The following is a 20,685-nucleotide window of genomic DNA, read 5'->3' on the forward strand; positions in this document are numbered from 1 at the left end:
TAACCAGGAGATTAGGATTTTAGTGCCTAGGATCAATATGTGATATATTCAACCTCGTTTTTCTATATCTTTACTGTATATCTTTACTCTGTGAGTAAATATGAGGATATTCGAATACTACTATATCTGTGAGTAATGGAGTATATTAGAGTACTACTATATCAGTTATAGTAGTACTTATGAGTACCACTACAATATGTGAGTATATCAGAGTACTGTATGTGAGTGTATTAGAGCATACTGTATTAGACCACCTGGAATCAATAGATGACATGTGGACGCTAGTTAAGTGCCTGGAGACGCTCACAGGAGCACTCGTGTGAGTCATGGCTGCCCAGGGCCACCATGGACACAGTTTAGGAGGAGGGAGGAGGGCCGCTTGTCATAGCTGAGTCATCCAGGCGCTTGTGTCTGAGCTCCGCAGCGCAGGCTGAGGTGACTGAGAGACTGGAGGAGACGCGGCGGGCAGAACCGGAGGAGACGCCAGGAGTTTACATGTTTAGATGTTGTCTTGATGCGCTGTGTCTGCTGTGTGTCTGCTGTGTGTCTGCCTGTCAGGGGAATTGCAAACACATGTGGACTGCTTCTCTAGCCAGTCTGGTGTCCATCAGGTAACTCCAGAATGCTCCAGTCCTGAATAATAGTGTGTTCCTTTTTGCTTTTATTATAACAACCTGCGCAACGGGGGTTGGGGGGAATTTGAACCTGTGACCTCTTGAAACAATCGGCCACTGAGCTATACCACTGAGCTATACCACTGAGCTATACCCATCCATGAAGCCGTGGCACGACTGTGGTTATGAATACTGACTCTACACAAATATACAGTTGAAGAACATACATGAACTTTACACACCGTAGCCCCAACAGTATTTCGGTGGTCAGAGTCAAGGAGCTATATGTGTTTACCGCATGTTAAACACAGCCTCTACGATGTTCCTTATCAACACTGAGCAGAGCCCTGACCTCTGACCCCTGACCTCTGACCTCTCTCCCTGGCCGGCAGGTTCTACCGAGGCGACTACCACATTGACGTGTGCATCAACGACTACCTGGACGTGTTCTGCCCTCACTACCTGGACCCCGTACCCGACGAGCGGGCCGAGCACTACGTCCTCTACATGGTCAACTACGACGGCTACAGCTCCTGTGACCACACAGCCAAGGGCTTCAAGCGCTGGGAGTGCAACCGGCCGCACTCGCCCAACGGGCCGCTCAAGTTCTCCGAGAAGTTCCAGCTGTTCACGCCCTTCTCCCTGGGCTTCGAGTTCCGCCCCGGCAGAGAGTACTACTATATATGTGAGTATATATGAGTATATTAGAGTACTACTATATCTGTGAGTATACATGAGTGTACTACAATACTACTATATCTTCAAGTATAGATGAGTATACTACTCATAGTATAAAATGATAATATTATGTGAGTATATTAGTATACTAGTACTGCTATGAGTATGAATCACAGAGCCCCAATCAGCAGTGACCATCGTAACGTTCACTGTGAAATCTGATAAAACACACCAGAGGATGTTTGTGCAAGAGGGACTTGTACATGTCAGCATGGAAACGGCCAGTGTCAGCAGAGAGCCACACCACTGCGAGCCCACATGAGCAGAGCAACGTTGTGGGGATTTAAGGGCTATGATTTGAGGACAAACATTTGTTGCCAAGCCTGGAGCCGTGCAGAAAAAACAATAGCAATGTAGAACTTTGTTTTGCAAGTCCTGGCGAATAGACCCAAACCCAAACATTGGGCTGGAGGGGTGGGGGGTGAGGGGGTGAGGGCAGGGGGGGATATGGCTGGGGGGGGGGGAGGGGTGAGGGGAGGGGGGGGGAGGGGGTGAGGGCAGGGGGGGATATGGCTGGGGGGGGGGAGGGGTGAGGGGAGGGGGGGGTGGAGACACAGTTCTCTCCTTCTGAGGAAGGTCTTTGTTGCTGAGTCGTCAGGGCTCGGCTTTTTCCCGCTCGTGAGAAGGCTCTGGAAAACAAGCGTCTGGGAAGCCATGTTTTTACAAGAGGAGTCGAAGCCCTGCGGGCTGGAGAGGGGAGACTTAATAAGACACAGCCCCCTCTCACCCTCCACCCCCTCTCCCTCCATTACCCTGACCTCCCCCCTCACCCTCTCTTATCCTCACTCTCCTTCACCTTCTCTCACTCTCCCTCCTCACCCCCTTCACTTTTACCCCCCCTCCCCCTTACCCTCACACTACCTCACCCCCCCCCCCCCCACACACACACACACCTCACCCTCATACACACACACTCCCTCTCAGTCTGCCTCACACACACTTCAGACCCACGTCATGTGATTTAGGAGAAAAGCTTTGTGACGAATCAGTGCTCCACAGAGCCATGTGATGCTGTAATCAGAAAGATGTTTGTTCTTCTGGATCAGAACTAGGCTGGGCTTGGGTGTGTGTGTGTGCCTGGGGGCTTGTGTGTGTGTGTGTGTGTATGTCTTCTGTGTCTCCATGTGTTGGTTGTTTGTGGACTTTACGCTGGGATAAGTGCTGGTCTCCGTTAAATGTGCCAACACACAGAGCAACGTGAAGAAGAAGCTCTAAAATAAGACAGTGGGATACACAGTGAAGACAGGAAACACATCCAGACAGACAGACAGAGAGAGAGAGAGAGAGAGAGAGAGAGAGACAGAGAGGGAGAGGTAGAGAGGGAGAGGGAGAGACAGAGAAGGGAACAACAAGATAGTCGATATGTCCCGAAGGCTTTTCTCTCAGTGACTCAGTATCAGTGATTCAACACTTTGGGATTCAATCTTCAATGTTTCTCCAAGAACGCGTCAAATAGAAGCGAGGATGAATGACAAACACAACACTGGCCCATCAGCCTGCCCCGGGGGGACACAGCAAGGTGTACAGTACAGTACAGGAACACCCAACCGACATCCGCTGAACTTTGGGCCCTGCATGTAGCTCCAGAGAGGCTGCTGTGCTTCCAGCAGAGCGTGTCATGTTGGAGGCAGATGGAGTGCGTCAGTGTCTGCTGCTCTCTGCTCAGAGTCAGGCGTAACCACGGAGATGCAGATAGAGATGGTAGTACAACATGTAATAACACCGTGGCGATGCGTTTCACTCACAGTACATCGGTCACATATGGGGGGTGGGAGGGGGACCATGGAGGAGGCTGGGGGGGGCCCTGGAGGAGCCCTGGAGGGGGGGGGGCTGGAGGAGCCCTGGAGGGGGGGCTGGGGGGCGCTAGTAGAGACTGTAGAGGCCTCTCCTCTCGTCTCGAAGCTGAAGACAGACTCCTCTTTGTGAACGTCCCCCTCGCCCCCATGGGGGAGGGGGACGGGGGGGAGTCCTAAATCCAACGGACTGCGGGCCTGCTCGTCTGGCCGGAGCAGAATGTCGTCCCAGGGAGGGAGGGAGGGAGGGGGGGGGGGGGGGACGACAACACAGTGGTCGGAGGTCATGACGGCCTGACGGCTGGAGGCGAAGCAGGTCGTCATCTCCTCTCTCGGGGCACCATGTGTCGCTCTAACAGAACCCTGGGGGGGGTGGAGACGCCCTCTGCACTAATCTCAGGGGATAGAAATCCAATTTTCTGGGGAGACAGCGGAGAGTCTCTCGCCCGTGAAGGGAGGTTGCTGTCTGTCCTAAAGCCCCCCCCCCTCCCCCTCACATCCTGCCCTGGACCATAGCCTGTCTGCTGATGGAGGCTGATAGTGAGGTGAGGCCGGCCTCACTGCCCCTCTAAGAGAGAGGGCTGCTCTGCTCCGAAGATAAACTGACCATCAGAGGGGAAACATGTGATCCCTTCGTATTTATATCAGAGCTGCGGACAGACACAGACACACACACAGACACACACACACACACACACAGACACACACACACACAGACACACACACACACACACAGACACACACACACACACAGACACGCACAGACACAGACACACAGACACGCACACAGACACGCACAGACACGGACACACACAGACATACCCGGCTAAGCCTCCAGTTACACGCTACCTGATCCCCCGCACGCCGTGTCTGGTGTCTGTGTCCACGATGTGTGTGTGGAAGGTCTGTGTGTGTGTGTGCGTGTGTGTGCGTGTGTGTGTGTCAGATGGCTGAGTGGTGAAGGAGTCGGGCTAGTAATCTGAAGGTTGCCAGTTCGATTCCCAGCCGTGCCAAATGACGTTGTGTCCTTGGGCAAGGCACTTCACCCTACTTGACTCGGGGGAATGTCCCTGTACTTCCTGTAAGTCGCTCTGGATAAGAGCGTCTGCTAAATGTAATGTAAATGTGTGTGTGTGTGGTTACATGTACATCTGAGAGACCGTGTTCCAGAGATGTTAACAGGGTGATGCATGTTTACAAAAGTTAGCTTCTCTGGGTTAATAGCTGGGTTCTCTCTGTGTGTATGTGTGTGTGTGGGGGCGGGTGTGTGTGTGTGCAGGATGGCATGACTAACGGGATGGATTCAGTGTTGCAGTGTGCGAGTCAGGGTCATAGGAAAAGCAGAATATGCCTGAGGAGAGAGTGTGTGTGTAGACTGTCTGGCAGGGGGAGAGAGAGCCCGGTCTTGCATGCATAACTCTACCCGTATCTCTGTGAGGTAAGTTACCCGATACATACTGACACATACAGACACGGTGTGATTGACACTCCCCCCCCCCTCAATGCTAGAGTTCCAATATAACTCTCATTGCCAAGTACTAAAGATGATTTTTTTTATCTTGTTTCATAGCCACTCCTAAATCTGACAAGTGCTTTGAAATGAGAACCTCAGTGTTCAGTGTTGTCTGGTGTTAAAAAGTGACAGGGCTGGTTTTATCAGTGAGTCATAAACAACAGAGTTTCAGTCACATGAAGAAATATCTACTAGCGGAGGGAGCCAAAAGACTGTTGAGAAATACTAGATACACACACACACATCTAAAATACACACACACACATACAGACAGACACACTGTGTGTACACACATAGACAAGTACAGACATACCCACAAAACACACAGAAAAAACACACACCCAACCGCCCCCCCACACACACACACACACACACTGGCCCTGGTCTGGTATAAAGCAACTTGAGAGCGCAGGCAGCAGGAAGTGACGAGGGTCACAGTACCTGGCCCCCCCAGAGAGCTCCACAGGGGGGTGGGGGGGTGCAGGACAGAGTCAGCCTGGTGGAGGACAGAGTCAGTCTCAGGCGTGTCAGGTGCTTTGGTCCATCTCAGCCAATAGACTCAGGTGTTACAGGTTTGTGATGTTTCTGTCAGCCAATAGACTCAGGTGTTACAGGTTGTGTTACTGATCCATTCCTGGATATCTGACATAACTCCTCCAGCCAGAAATATCTTGATTGGCAGATGCTTGTGTCTCAAAGAGCCAATAAAAATTGATGTTGCAGGTGTTGACTTTAGTTTGTGCCCGGTCAAAGTTGACGTAGCAGATGTGGGTCTATCGACCTCTCTGTCTGACTGTCTGTCTGACTGTCTGTCTGACTGATTGTCTGTCTGACCCTAAATACCTTGGAACCGACATACAGACCCAATTTCACCTCTTAACCTTCCTGTCTTCCATGTCTCCACAGCTTCCACCATCGCAGACAACGGGAGACGCAGCTGCCTCCGACTGAAAGTGTTTGTCAGGCCAGCCAGTGAGTCCACGTCTGTCTGAACTACCTGCCTTTCTGTACAAGCCCACCAGCCAGCCTGCACAGCAACGTCTAGACAAAAAACAGAATTAGAATCTAAAAAATGTGCTTTGCTTTTTTCTTTTGTTGCAGACAATTGTGTGAAAACTGTGAGTGTTCACGACCGGGTGTTTGACGTCAACGACAGAGTTGACAATTCCCTGGAACCCAGAGGTTGGTATTTTATGAAGACGTACTGTGTGTGTGTGTGTGTGTGTGTGCACGCGTGCTCTGTGTGTTTATGTGTGTGTTTTGGCGATTGTGTATGTGGCTGACTGGGTGTGTGTGTGTGCCTGATGCTGTGTGTCTGGTTCTGGGTGTGTGTGTGTGTGTGTGTGTGTGTGTGTCTGGTTCTGTGTGTGTGTGAGTGTCTGGTTCTGTGTGTGTGTGTGTGTGTCTGGTTCTGTGTGTGTGTGTGTGTGTGTGTAAAACATGATCTAAGATTATCCTGGAGGCTCAGATTTGTCCATTGTAGTAGGAGAATGGGGCCTCAGTCACAGGGGAAGCGGATGTGATGACAGGGCCACAGTACCAGCATGTGAACAAGGACCACAAGCTCTGCGTGCTTCTTATCCTCTCTTCCCTCCCTCTCCCTCTCCCTCCCTCCCTCCCTCCCTCTCTCCCTCTCCCTCCCTCTCCCTCCCTCCCTCCCTCCCTCCCTCCCTCCCTCCCTCCCTCCCTCCCTCTCTCTCCCTCCCTCTCTCTCTCCCTCTCTCTCTCTCTCTCCCTCCCTCTCTCTCTCCCTCTCTCCCTCCCTCTCTCTCTCCCTCTCTCCCTCCCTCTCTCTCTCCCTCTCTCCCTCCCTCTCTCTCTCTCTCCCTCTCTCTCTTCCTCCAGATGACACCAGTCACGAGTCCGCCGAGCCGTCCCGAGGCGACGTCAACGCTGCGGGGCGAGTCCGGGGCCCCGCCCTCCTGCTCAGCTCCGCCCTGCTCACGCTGGCGGCCATCTTGTCTTTATAGCGCCCCCAATTGGACTTCACCACGGACTGTCCTGATTGGACCACAGCCCCCCCCCCCTCCCCCGCGCCCCCGCTCCCCAACCCAACATACAACGTGTCCCCCCCAACCACCCCTCCCCCAAAAAGGAGCACTTTTTAACAGACAATCTCTCTCTCCAAGCGTGAAGGAGAGAGCTAGATGCCAGCTTCTGTGATCGATGCTGTGCTGTGGACTTAGTTGTGAAGGATAGAACACCCTTTTGAATCTGACAAGTTGTTTCCCCTCCCATAGTATACAGTTCTGTACACTCAATGTATAAACAAGCACCCCCTCACACTCGTTGATCCATGTCTGTAAGGTAAATCAGTCAAACAGGGAAAAGAGCCTGTTTCCCACACGCTCCTGACTGACCTGGCGTGGTCGTGAACACCACAAAGTCTTACATCAGAGGACTGTTGGGGGAATTTCAAGCAAACCTTAAGACTGACACGACCAGCCAATCACAAAGGGAACCAGGCTCAAGGTGGCGGACACACTAGCCAATAGGAAAAGGAGCCACGGTTCTTGCTCGTGTGTGTTGCCGTGGAGAGGTCTGCTCCGGTTGTTCTCCTGCCTTTGAAGAGTCCATTAGAAGTTCCTCTCAGGTGATGCGGTTCAATTCGATGACTCAGAGACAGTGAAAGACGCTCTCTCTGAGATAAACAACAAAGACATAAAATAAAAGCACTCATGTTACATTACTTTCTGTCCTGTTAGGGGATTAGCAATCGATTAATGTATTTTTTATTTTATTGAATCACATAATTCAAGTGTAGCAGCCAATACGGTTGTATATTTGGGAGCAGCGTGGGTGTGATGATATTTTGGCAAATGTATTTTCCTATTTATTGTTTTAAGTCTCTCTTCTTCTTCTGTGGTGTTTGCGGAGGTCCAGTCGCTGTGACCGCGGCAGAACCACATCAGAAACACTCGAAACCAGAAGTCTCTCTTCTTCTCTGAAACACTTGGTTTATATTCCACTGTGCTCATGTAACATTTGAGTTTGGACTCCAAATTGAATGGATTGTTGCGTCTAGCAGAGACACACAGAGGAGTGAGTCAGATTTGTTACCAGGATGTAGGAGTGTAGCATACTTTAACTATGTGTGTTTTTAACTGTGTTTGATGATAACACACACTATTAGCCCATTTTACCAGTCACTATTGTTACTTTTGCTATTACTCACTGACATAACCTTTACAAAACTACAATTATGTACATAAAGACAAATTCCAGACGAATTTCAGGGATGACATCATTATTAACATGAATTAAAGCCGTTTGATTTTGATCCTAGTCATTTTGAATGGGGATGTTCCCCTCCTACAAGCAGCACAGTGTGCCCTTGGCTGGTCAGGATGCAGTGAGGACCAACCCACAGATCCCAACATTGGCTTTAACCAATGTTCTAACATTGGTTAACGTTTTTCCCAACATTGGTAAAATATTGTTCGGGCAAGATTATCTCCATATTATCTCCATGTCTCTGTGAAGTTGTCCTAACTTTGGTTAAGAGTTGTCCCAACACTGGTTAAATATTGTCCAAACATTAGTAAAAGATTGTCCCAACATTGGCTAAAGGTTGTCCCAACATTCCTGAAAAGTTGTCCCAACGTTGGTAAAAGACCCTAACCCTATCCAACATTAGATAACAGTTGCACCAACATTGGTTATAGCTTATCCCAATGTTGGTTATGGGTCGTCCCAACTTGGCTGAGAGGTTGTGGCTGCGCTGGGGACAGAAGGGCCCCTGGGGCAGCTGGGCCAGGCTTGATTTAGACGAGCTCTTTGATGTTGTCAGCAGTGGAGTCAATTCAGACCACCTACTGAGAGACGCATGCTGGATATTTCTGGAATGAAAGATCGACCACCAGTGAGAAGGAGGAGGGAGGGGGAGAGGGGGAAGAGAGAGAGGGAACGAGAGAAGTGGAGGTATAGACAGAGAGAGAGAGAGAGAGAGAGAGGGGGGGAGAGAGAGAGAGAGAAAAGGAGACGGAGAAAAAGAGTGTGAGGAAGAGAGAAGAGGGAGGGGTGGAAGGAGAGGAAGAGAGAGTCTTCCTGGTGTCCTTTTCAGCCCCAGGGTAAGATCAGCAGAGAGAGAGAGAGGTGTCTTGTTCACCACAGGGGTAACTCTACCACCAGCGGGTCTGACTGAGCAACACAGGGCAGAGAGACCCAGGTGAGATCAATAGTAATGGGGCTCTCAAACACAGGAAGACGGTCAATATTTCCCTCACTCAAGAGATACACAATCTAACACAACCTCTCAGCAAAGAAGAGCACAGGAGGGTATTTTAACCAAACGCTTTGCATTCTGGGATCTGTGGTTTTCAATTTGGTGTCCGGAAATTCACGGTCATGGACGTCCTTTACTGCATCCAGTCAACACCGGGAACACACGCACGTGTTGTTTCATGGATACCGTGTATCCAGCCGTAGTCTATCATGTACAGTGTTAGGGTTTTACACGACTCCAGGGAGAGCGTTCGGAGTTAACCAAGACACGTTGTTAACACTCTTAACAGGAGGAAAAGATTTGTTGTTTGATATCAAAAAACGGCTTCATTTTGTATGTATTTTGTAAGAGGAACAGGATCGACGTGGCAGTGTTGAACTCAGAGATCACCGTATGTGCAGTAGTCGTGTCAGCTTCCCACACTTTTTTACTGCTGATCAAGAGGTCGCAGGTTCAAATCCCGCCCCTCACCCCCCCCCCGTACGTCGCACACCAACACTTGTGTGTGTTGAGGAGAAGTGTCCTACATTGGAAGTGCACTATAACCATACTCACCCCTGCCCCAGACTGCCCACCGCTCTGCATCCTGCCCCCTGTTTCTGCCAAGCTACGCAGTGTCTGCATCCTAAACGTCCTATAGGTGCCTAATGTTTGACGTCTTAGTTGGGTTTCGTCCCTGTGGCTCCTTCAGATCTTTCACGGTTTGAGAGTCTGAGAACGACAGTAGTTCTACACACCATGTATGTGCTGTGGCGTCGGTTGGATCCGGCAGATCCAGCGCCTACTTTTTGTAAATCTTGTTCAGTGTTGTTGGTTTTCACAGTGTGCTTGTAGGAATTGGGCAGATTTGAGTCCCATGTTCCATTTAAACATTGAAGGGATGAGTAAGATGGAGAAGCAGAATGGAATATCTGTTGTTGAGCTAAGTTTTTTTTTTTTTTTACTGGGTTTGGACCATAGTACCGTATAGCTTGAACCTGACACCACTGTGCCCCTGTCATTGTACCCCTCACCCCTGTACCCCCTCTCCTGGTACCTCTCACCCCTGTACCCCCTCTCCTTGTACCCCCTCTCCTGGTACCCCTCACCCCTGTACCCCCTCTCCTGGTACCCCTCACCCCTGTACCCCCTCTCTTGGTACCTCTCACCCCTGTACCCCCTCTCTTGGTACCTCTCACCCCTGTACCCCCTCTCCTGGTACCCCTCACCCCTGTACCCCCTCTCTTGGTACCTCTCACCCCTGTACCCCCTCTCTTGGTACCTCTCACCCCTGTACCCCCTCTCCTGGTACCTCTCACCCCTGTACCCCCTCTCCTGGTACCCCCTCACCCCTGTACCCCCTCTCTTGGTACCTCTCACCCCTGTACCCCCTCTCTTGGTACCTCTCACCCCTGTACCCCCTCTCTTGGTACCTCTCACCCCTGTACCCCCTCTCCTGGTACCCCTCACCCCTGTACCCCCTCTCTTGGTACCTCTCACCCCTGTACCCCCTCTCTTGGTACCTCTCACCCCTGTACCCCCTCTCCTGGTACCCCTCACCCCTGTACCCCCTCTCTTGGTACCTCTCACCCCTGTACCCCCTCTCTTGGTACCTCTCACCCCTGTACCCCCTCTCCTGGTACCTCTCACCCCTGTACCCCCTCTCTTGGTACCTCTCACCCCTGTACCCCCTCTCTTGGTACCTCTCACCCCTGTACCCCTTGTTCTTCTCCCCCTCACCCCTCACCCCTAGACACACGTGCCCCTGTCCACCCTCACCAACCCGCCTAAAAAATCTTTTTGTACTGGTCCAACTCTCTTCACCGCAATGTTCTGAAATCTATGTCACACAGAGGCCATTGTTTGTAAATACATGTGTTGGAGCAGCTATGACTAACAAAACAAACAAAAAAATGATTTAATAAAAGTTATTTGTCATTGTTGTAATTGCTGTGTCTGTGGAATACTCCTTTCGCTATTTGTTATGCAAATTAATCCCTGGTTCGCTTTGTGAAATCAATTGGCTGTCAACAAAAAAAGACCCCTCCTTTTTTGTTCACCACATCATTTGATGAAGGCGGTATGGCAACTGTCAACAGGCAGAGCCACTGCATTGTGCTGTCTATTATTCAGACATGATAATCAAACTGTCCTACTACAGGAAGGCGAGTGCACAGCTGTCTCTGCGAGCTCAAGTTAATTCACAAATTGAAAGACCACAGAGACTAAACAGCTTCTATCTGTTCTGTTGCAACATGCAATCCTCTGAGGTAGCTCTCAGGCTCTCTGCCAAGATGACGCCCTCCTCTCTCGTCTCTCTCCCTCCCTCTCTATCCCCCACTTGCTCCCTCTCTCTCTATCCCTCCCCCTCTCTCCATCCCTCTCTCTCTACACCTCTCCCAATCTATTCATCCCTCTGTCCATCCCTCCCCCTCTCCATCTCGTCTCTTGAGCCTTTCTCCTTATCTTCCGCTCTCGATTCCTCTGTCTCTCCCAATCTCCTTCTCTTATCTTTCTGCCTCTCTCTCTCTCTCTCCCCCTCTCATCCTCTCTATGTGAGTCTAGCAGAACAGTTTGAGACATTGACACCTTTTCATACACATTTACATCACGCTGCATTATCAGTCATGTGGCGGACGCTTTTATTCAAAGCGGCATTCAAGCAGGGATGTATCTTCTCCTATCCAGAAGTCCACAACCTACCATGGCAACCCATCGCCCAGTGAAAGGTCATGAGCAGACAGATTTACAGCTGCGAGGGCAAGACAGCATCCTGGGTTTAACTCAGACCCAGCAGAGATGCCTTAGACAGACACAGGAGTTGTGTCGTTGTGAAGAAAAAGCCGTTTGAGAACAGCCAGGCTTTCTGTGACCTTGTCTTGTCTTTTTAGACAGCGACACATAAACCTACCCCCAGGCTTTGTGTAGACACATACACACACGGACACACACACGGACACACACACAAACCCAAACACACACACACAAACCCAAACACACACACACAGACAAACACTCACTGCTATTCTCAGACACCGCAGTCCTCTGGAATGTTAACTGGAAGACAGATTGTCATTCACTTTTAGAGTAGCCATGAATTAGCCTTCTCTCAACTGGAAATGGACATACAGTATGTTCTCTAACAGACTCCTCTCTGAAGGGCCAACGTAGGGGGTCTACTGGAGTGGGTGGAGCAGGGTATGGGCGTAGCTCAATGGTAGAACAAAAGGTCGGAGGTTCAAATCCCCACCCATTTGTGGTTTCGGATAAACTCGTCACAAAATGAATGCGTTATTCAGCATAGCTGAGGTCATAATCCATACTGTACCAAAGCATACTGTACCAAACTCCTGAAAGCCAGCCAGCAGGTAGAGAGATCATGTACTCCCCTGTCTCATCACAAGGTGATTAAAGGTGCTTAAACGCGGACTCTTGTTCTCTTTAACAGGCTTAGTCAGAGAGATTTTTGCTTTGCTGTCGCAGGGATCAGCTTCAGACAACGAGCCCCAGCTCGGGTGATTAATAAAGAGCCGTGTGTGTCCCGCATCCCCAGACAGTGAGCTTCATTCTGTATGATCTGCGTAAGCCTGGATTACATTCACCGTATGAACACAGAACACCACAGAGAGAGAGAGAGAGAGAGAGAGACAGGGGACACAGGGACGATGGCAGGGGAGCGAGGGGCCTCCGAGGAGGGACAGAAGGAGGGAGAAACTTGGGATGGGGGAGGAAGGGAGAGAGGAAGGCCTGGGGAGGGAGGCTGGTGGTTTTCCAGATGAGCCCCGGGAGCTGGTTCCCGTCCCTCTCTCCGTCTGCGGCCAGGCGTCCTCGGCAGATGTCTCCGCTGGACACAGAAGGACGGCGCGTTCGGGGACTCAGTCATGAGGAAACGTGCCACCTTGACAACTGTCTGCCACACAAAGTCTGGCTGCCTGATGTTCGGTCAAGGGGATGACTGTGGGGCACTATGACACAGCAAGAGAGAGAGAGAGAGAGAGGAGAGAGAGAGAGAGAGAGAGAGAGAGAGAGAGAGAGAGAGAGAGAGAGAGAGAGAGAGAGAGAGGGGGAGAGAGAGGGAGAAAGAGGGAGAGAGAGAGAGGGAGAGAGAGAGAGAGAAAGAGGGAGAGAGGGAGGGACAAAGAGGGAGAGAGGGAGGGAGGGAGAAAGAGGGAGAGAGTCTGCACATGTGTGAAAGAGAAGATAAGATACTAGATCTAACCATGTATTGTTGTAGCTGGTAGTATATTGTAGGCTTCATATAACCTGAAATGGTGAAATGGGCAACAGTGACATCCAAAATATTTAATAGACAAACTGACATTTAACATTCTCTAATTCCTAATCCGTTTTTTAGTCCTTAACATCTCAGTTGTCTTAAAATCTTCCCAATGCCTAGACCTCAAAAAGCTGTGTAATTATGACTCATAACATCTACAGCACTTTAATCCTCACAGCTTCCTCTGAACTCGGCCCTCTTTGATGTCTGATGACTCCAGCAGACAAGCGAAGGAGGACGAGGAGGAGCGGAGGAACATTACCATGCCAACCATCTCATCTTTTGAAGAGCCGACCTTTGCCCCTTCATGGCCAACTGACAGGAAACTTTAATGACACGTAATATTGTGTTCATTTTGCGGACGCTTTTATCCGAAGGGGGAGTTCGAACCTGAGACCTCTTGATCCACAGTCAAATGCTCCACCACTGAGCTAGACCCATCCCACACAGCCTCCTGGCCGTCGCTAGCCAGGGATGTAATACTGGCCTTCACATAATAGACCTCACAAAGGCTTGCTGGCCAATTTTAGGCCCTATTACTGAAACGAAGCCCTATTCAGTTTTATATAGTCCATCTGCAACTCTACTCATAACTCTATTAATAAGATTGAGAGGGGTTGAGTATGTTCTATTCATCCCTCATTCTCTCTCTCTCTCTCTCTGGCAGAGATCACCCCAAGCTTAATGGGATTTCAGAGAAAGAGAGAGGAGAGAAAGAGGGAGAGGTACAAAGAGGGAGAAAGAGTGAGAAGAGAGAGAGAGAGAGAGAGAGAGAGAGAGAGAGAGAGAGAGAGAGAGAGAGGCTGTTCCAGGGAAAACAGAGAACACAGCCCTGCAGCTCCCAGATTGACTGTGGCCTAGTTGGATTGACAAATCTATATTTCCGACACGTGTCTGATTGTGTAGGGACAACATTGTAGTTACATAGGTCACTTTATTATGATTTGGTGGGACAGTAAGTCATTACACAAGTGAAATGGATATGGGGGAGGTTGGATGTTCCAGGGGTGCGTGGATGTTAACATTGATATTGTTTCGGTGACACAACCTTCAACTGCCCCTTCATAACATCCACAAGCCTTGAGGAATCACAGTACAGTAAACTCTCAATTACGCCACCCCAACAGCACCATGCTTTTACGCAAGCAAGCCAGGGCACGTGGGATAGCCGAGTCCTCCAGGCTAGAGCAGCAGGTGTTCCCGCCAGCCAGGGGCCCCCAGGGGCCCCAACCAGCTCCCGGGAGCCCACTCACAGACAGGACAACAGCACAGCAGCAGTGAGGAAACTGCCTCCACAGCCCCCGTCTGCACCTCTGCAGGGGTGATACAGGGGTAACTGGGACAGAGAGTGGTCTGTGTGTGTGTGTGTGTGTGTGTGTGTGTGTGTGTGTGTGTGTGTGTGTGTGTGTGTGTGTGGCTCTGCAGTACACTGATATGTGGGTGAGTTCGGTAAGTTGAGGTCATGGGTTTTTGTTAGTGTGTGTCAGAGTGTAATTAGAATACAAATTGCTGTGACTTTGTGGTGCTGGATGTTTTCAAGCTAAATAAACTACAGTCACTCACACGCACAAACACACACACACACACACATACGTTTCCCTTCCATAAGTCTTGCATTCCTTCCTTTGTGGTGAGGAATGCAAGTGAGCTCCCAGTGTTTGACATTCCTGTCTTTTATAAGGCTGTTCCTCTGTTAATTAGGGCCCAGGCTTTTACTGCTCCCTTAATTAGCAAAGCTTTACAGTTTGGTGACACCTGGTCACAAAGTCAGAGTGGAGGAGGCAGAGGTTGCGTCTCGAATCACATACTTTTACTTTTTTGCTGCTCTTACACAGTACGAGCTGTTGCATGCAGAGTGCACACAACTGGGGCCGGGTCTTGAACCGGGGCAGAGGTTTGCGTTAGTCCGCTATTGCAGCGTGGTCTCTGCAGTCGATGCCTCTTCCACGAGAGGTTGGAGGTTGAAACAGCTGGAAAAGCATTAAAAAGCACTGAGACATTAAATATTTCGTACTTTTTAATACTTATAAGTATGGCAACATGGGTATTGGCATAAAAAATGGTGTGGTATGAAGACATACTAAATGTTCTGTTATGCTAAATAGTCCAATAGTATGGGGGAGACAGCCAAAGTTACTGTGAGAGCTCTTGTCCTGCCAGGAGACTGCTGGGGAGTCATGGCCAGGCTAGCACACAGATGCTACATGGGATGATTGATGAACTAATACGCTCCATTAGTCTGCTCGCTGCCACTCACCCGCCGTGCATGCTGGGAGACTCAGGGACAGGATGGAAAGAGCCAATCAGATGTGAGAGGTAGGAAGACATTTACATTTAGTCATTTAGCTGACGCTCTTATCCAGAGCGACTTTCAGTAAGTACAGGGACGAACTGGCAACCTTCAGATTACTAGCCCGCTTCCCTAACCGCTCAGCCATCTGACTCCAGGAAGAGAATCTAAAAGAGGCGAAGAGAAGTTTCTGTACGTTTCAGCTCTGAATGTTCTGAATTCTTGAAAAATATGATACTGGTACATTCTGGGTTAGGGTTAGGGTCTTTCCTCTGTGGTACAGGTCATCTCAACATGTCTACATCCACATAATAGAACTCAGCTGGGTCTACTGAACACATACAGTGTGCTTCCTGTCCACAATCACTTTTTCCACTGGCTGTCAAAGAGCCAGTGGATAATCTAAACTCACAGAGGCGAGCGAAAGTGAATATTTGTTTTGGCTTCAAATGTGTCGGGCAGAAATTAGGCATGTGTAAGAATAACAGTGGATGTCAGAGTTCTGGAGCAACGCTGGAAATGTCCCATTTGGGAGAGGAGTAGAGTGAGGAAGTGTGTGTGCGTGTGTGTGAGTGTGTCCGTGTGTGAAGAGGTTGGTAGCCTCCTGCCAGTGGTGTGGTAGTTAGTGACTGTGACTAGGTCAAAAGTCTTGTACATCCTTACAGTAATATTCCTCACAGTAAACTCCCCTCTCCCCCACTCATCACAATTGAAAAAGCTTTCGGTTGTCCAATAAAAATGATGACTAACAGGGATAAGTAAAATGTATGTTTAGTTTTCTGCTATATTTATTATGTTGTAAACTATCTCAAAACCAGTAAAGTGTGTGTCTGGTATTCACATTCCAAGGTTCGCTAATAAAGAACTTGCATTCATGAATGAAAACCCTGAAACTTACCAGGAAATACAGTATTTGTAGCTACTCAGGAAATAGAACATTAGTAAATAATCCAATATGTATTTCAATGAGCCAAGTGTGATTCTCGGAGCCAGTTGGGCTTCCTTGCACCAAATATGTTGTAAATGAGCCTGTTAATATCTTTCCCTGGGTTTGGACTAGGCCAAAGCAGCCTCCAGTGGACCATAGCCTGGAGATGGGCAACGGTTCATAAGCAAAACTCTGGGGAAAAAAGCAACGTTTCATATATGGGAAAGCACTCTATTCATCACTGTTCTGTGTGTGTGTGAATATGTGTGTGTGTGTGTGTGTGTGTGTCTGTATGTGTGTCTCTTTTGCTCTCACTCTATCTCTGGCTCTCTTCATTTCGCTGTTTTCTCACACAGTCAGTGGTACATTTAGACCTATCGTTGATGATCTGTGCAGCCACTGAATAGGGAAAAAAACACTAGGAAAGTTTCAAACAGGGTAGCTGAATGATGAATGAGTGAACTATGGCAAACCACATGCGGACAATCACAGAGCTCTGACTCTTCCAGGTCAAAGACTGAGATCTTGAACACACAACCGAGGTCTTCCTGGCCCTCCGTGCGAGCGAGGTGGGTTTATATCCACCCACCATTTCAAGATCTGGTATCACCGTGGTCTCGTGTTCCTTTCATACAGCCTCGCGCATCAGGGGTGGTAATGTAAAGCTGGACTCACAATGCGCACTATCAAAAATGCGGTTGGCGCATTGTCAAGGAGCTAACGTAATGAGATCTAGGTATTGGGAGTAGGCTCCGGTGAGACGTCCCCTGCCAAACGTCTGAGGCCGGCCGCGGGTCAACCCTTCCGTATGATTTATGTTCTTCTTTATCAGATATAATGAGCCTTTTCACAATTAGCTTTAGCTGCTATCAGAAGCCAGCGCTCGTGTCAGCCATGACCCGTGCAGCTGCCTTTTAACGACGCCGGCCGAACCCCGGGTTTCTGTTTAATGGGCGGATATCGCGGCTCCGTTCGCAGCCGCAGCTCGTTATGCCATCTCATGAGAACAGCTTTCACCTCCTCACGGAAACGTACCGGTGCTATTTTTTCTCTGTCTCCGCATTGCCACGGCCCTTTCAAGAGTTGTGGAAAATCACCTTTTCAAAAGAGTTTTTTTTCTTCGCTGACTGCAGGTGTCAGTGCCGTTCGTGGGCATTCACATTTAACCGAGCACAGCATGTCTGTCTAACCTCAATCAGCGTCATAGCCTAATCAAAAGCTATAGCATTACCCACCAACCTACCACCACCCACGAAGAGCTGGCGAAAAAGTCAGCTCCGAGTTAATGAGTGTATGACCGTGGTGTATAGTTCTATTCAGTTTGAGAACTTCATGAATGTGGTATTTAACCAGGCCTGAAGCGGGGTAGAAACATCTCGTCACCCGCCTGTTTCAAAGCAACCAGGCCGTTTTGAGAGACAGTTAAATTCTGTGGTTTTACAGCATATGGTCTCTCCCACTGGCATCTCCAAGAATAGAGCAGTCAGAATTGGTCTTTCATGTTGATTTTGAACGTGAAATGCGTCTCACGCTTCTTTCAACTGATGAGAAATGTTGGAGTGTTGTCGGCGAAAGCGTGCTGTGATAGACAGGCACTACTGTGCGGACGCGATTGCGGGCAGTAGTTTTGATTACAGAATAATCTCTAGACCACATGCAGGATTATTTTTGTTAATATTTTATTACTGTTCCAGAAATATCGCAGTTTATTTTCTGAAGGATCAGCAGGCAACCTTCAGCTTGGCATTTAATGCCATGCTTCATTAGTAGAATCCCAAGTGTTGCCTATATTCAGATGTAAACGGCTCCCCTTGTAAAAAGAAAAAAACATAATAACTGCTAATTTTCTAAAATAGCCTACAATCCTCCCTCCCAAGCCTTATAAAAACACAAATAGTTATAAAACTTTCCATAGAGCCATTTTGAAAATTGAACTTTAAACACTGAAAAAACTAAACCGTTTCCAGGAAGTCTTCCAGTGGAGTATTGTTTCACATGATCGAATGAATATCTCCAATTGCTTCGGGCTCCCCGCATGCCTCATTACATGGTGCCTACAGAGGAAGACTTCTTGTTGTACACAAAGGTTTTGTTTTTTTCCTTGAAGTCCTTGCTGCCTACGTGTTACTAACATTTTGCTTTACTGATGCTGTGCTCTGATCATTGCTTGCTATAAATCTATTGCTATACTGATTCTGCTGTAACAAAACAATTTCCCTTGCGGGATCAATAGTCTATCTATCTATCTCTATATCTCTCTCTCTCTCTCTCTCTCTCTCTCTCTCTCTCTCTCTCTCTCTCTCTCTCTCTCTCTCTCTCCCTCCCTCTCTCTCTCTCTCTCTCTCTCTCTCTCTCTCTCTCTCTCTCTCTCTCTCTCTCTCTCTCTCTCTCTCTCTCTCTCTCTCTCTCTCTCTCTCTCTCTCTCTCTCTCTCTCTCTCTCTCTCTCTACATGAAGATAATGCATCAGTGAACAGTGAATTCTACTGTACTGTCAGGAATATGCTTTGTAGGTGTGTGTACAACAAAGGTTGGCAAGAATCCACATATTGACAGTCCAGGGCATTTCCAATGAGAGGTTGCGATTGCTGCCGCTTTGTGACACATAAACTAGCTTACTCACGTGAGATAGTTGATGCAAGTGAATTCATTCAAGACAACATACAGAAGCACATATCTTTTCCCCCGTAAGTCTTGCACATCGTCTGATGAATGGCACCAATGTGTTCAGGGCTGAGGAAAAGCATTAAACCTAATGGAAATATGATGGTTTTCTTTGCCTTTCATGTGGGTTCTCTCTACGTCCTCTTATGACTCACTCACTCGTTTATCTAATATTTCCACTGGTCTCCAGCCCTCGGCTACAACAGCCCAGAAACAGCACTGCACAGAGACCGAGGACCATCAATTATAGGACAATCAGAGACAGCCAATCATCTCTCACTGGGCTGGGGTCATGTGACTCACTACTGCATTTAGAGGTCTAATAGTGATTTAATGGACAGAGGGTTCCTCTCCGATACACACTCATATTCAGCTGGTAAAGCTACTAATTAAATAATTGACCGAATCTGTTTCAGCATAAACAGGAAGGTGAACTGCGATGTTCCTTCAAAACACCCTAGACGTCCCACCTACCTGATTCGCCCACAAAAGTAGCAGGGGTCCTTTCTGCTAAAATAGTGACGTATTCACAGAAAACTGGTATTTGTTTTTCTTCAGGGGGCGAATCAGGAAGGTGGGTCTTATAACTGTCTCTGGTAATCCCACAATTGAACAGGTTCAACTCTCTCCTTAGTTTAAATACCACCTACCCACACCATCAGATAGCTTGTTGGTGGCCCAGCTGGCTACAGTAGTGTTTAGACTAAAGTTTAGACTAACCCTACTTCAAATACTGGATTGTGCAAGAGGGAGGAAGCGATACTGCAGAGTGGTGGAATGACACCAGTGTCGTACTGTGTGTAGAAATAAGCACACTCACTGTGGACGTTCAAAACTAGTCACGCAAACTAGTCTCATTCTCAAATCATCACATCCAACAGATGTTCTACTTTACAGAAATGTTCTGGTTTAGAGGTGAGAATCTTCACAGTATAGGCAGCAGTCATGTTATGGTTTAGTGGTGAGATTCTTCACAGTATAAGCAGCAGTCATGGAGATCTGGTGTCTGGCACCTCCATCAACTTCATAGTCATGTGAATTACACAGTTAGTCCTTGGAGACGTTTAAGATGATTAAAGGTTCTGACTTGAGCTATTATTCCTCTCTGAGAAGAATGGCCCAGCACCACCATCAATTCGAGTTCTGTCATTCCTTCTTCTCCATCTACTCCTCCTTCTCACCATCCTCCTTCTCACCATCTTCCTTCTCCCCCTCTTCCTCCTCCTCTTCCTCCTTCTCCTCCTCTGCCTCCTTAGTAGTGAGAATGGCCTAATCCCTCTGATATTATCATGCGATCCAATCAGTGAAATGTCAGCTCGCTCTGATAACTCTCATCTTCCAGCCTCTCGTTCTCTTCCTGTCTGCAGGAGGGCAGCTGGAAATCAAATTGACAGACCAGAGCTGGGTGACCCTGGCCGTTATAAGAGCAGAGATTTATATCAAAGTAGAAGTTTAATTATGTTAGAGGAGCAGGCTCATGTTCTCATCACCGGCTACCGCCTCCTCTTCTTCTCCCATTTCCTGTTTTATCCTCCTGGGAAAAACCCTAGAGTGAGAGGGAAGTCACTGCAGCCCCCTCCCTCCCTGTGTCTCCTCCTAAACTGTCCCCCTGCATCTCAGCCTTGGAACCTTTAATTGCTACGGACGTGCTGCTAAGCAGGGTTCCC

At 48.7% G+C, this 20,685-nt stretch overlaps 1 protein-coding gene across 1 annotated transcript; it reads left to right on the forward strand.

Moving 5' to 3' along the window:
• Positions 1 to 1,006: 1,006 nt before the first annotated feature.
• efna5a (ephrin-A5a) lies at positions 1,007 to 8,573 on the forward strand (the record flags this gene model as incomplete). The annotated part of the gene is given in 4 exon segments (XM_067250998.1): positions 1,007 to 1,299; positions 5,565 to 5,630; positions 5,760 to 5,840; positions 6,504 to 8,573. Coding segments are annotated over 4 exon segments (565 nt in total), but the record flags the coding sequence as incomplete, so codon positions are not given.
• Positions 8,574 to 20,685: the final 12,112 nt, after the last annotated feature.

The sequence above is a fragment of the Osmerus mordax genome, chromosome 14 (genome assembly GCF_038355195.1).
Source record: "Osmerus mordax isolate fOsmMor3 chromosome 14, fOsmMor3.pri, whole genome shotgun sequence".
Taxonomy (NCBI): Eukaryota; Metazoa; Chordata; class Actinopteri; order Osmeriformes; family Osmeridae; genus Osmerus; species Osmerus mordax.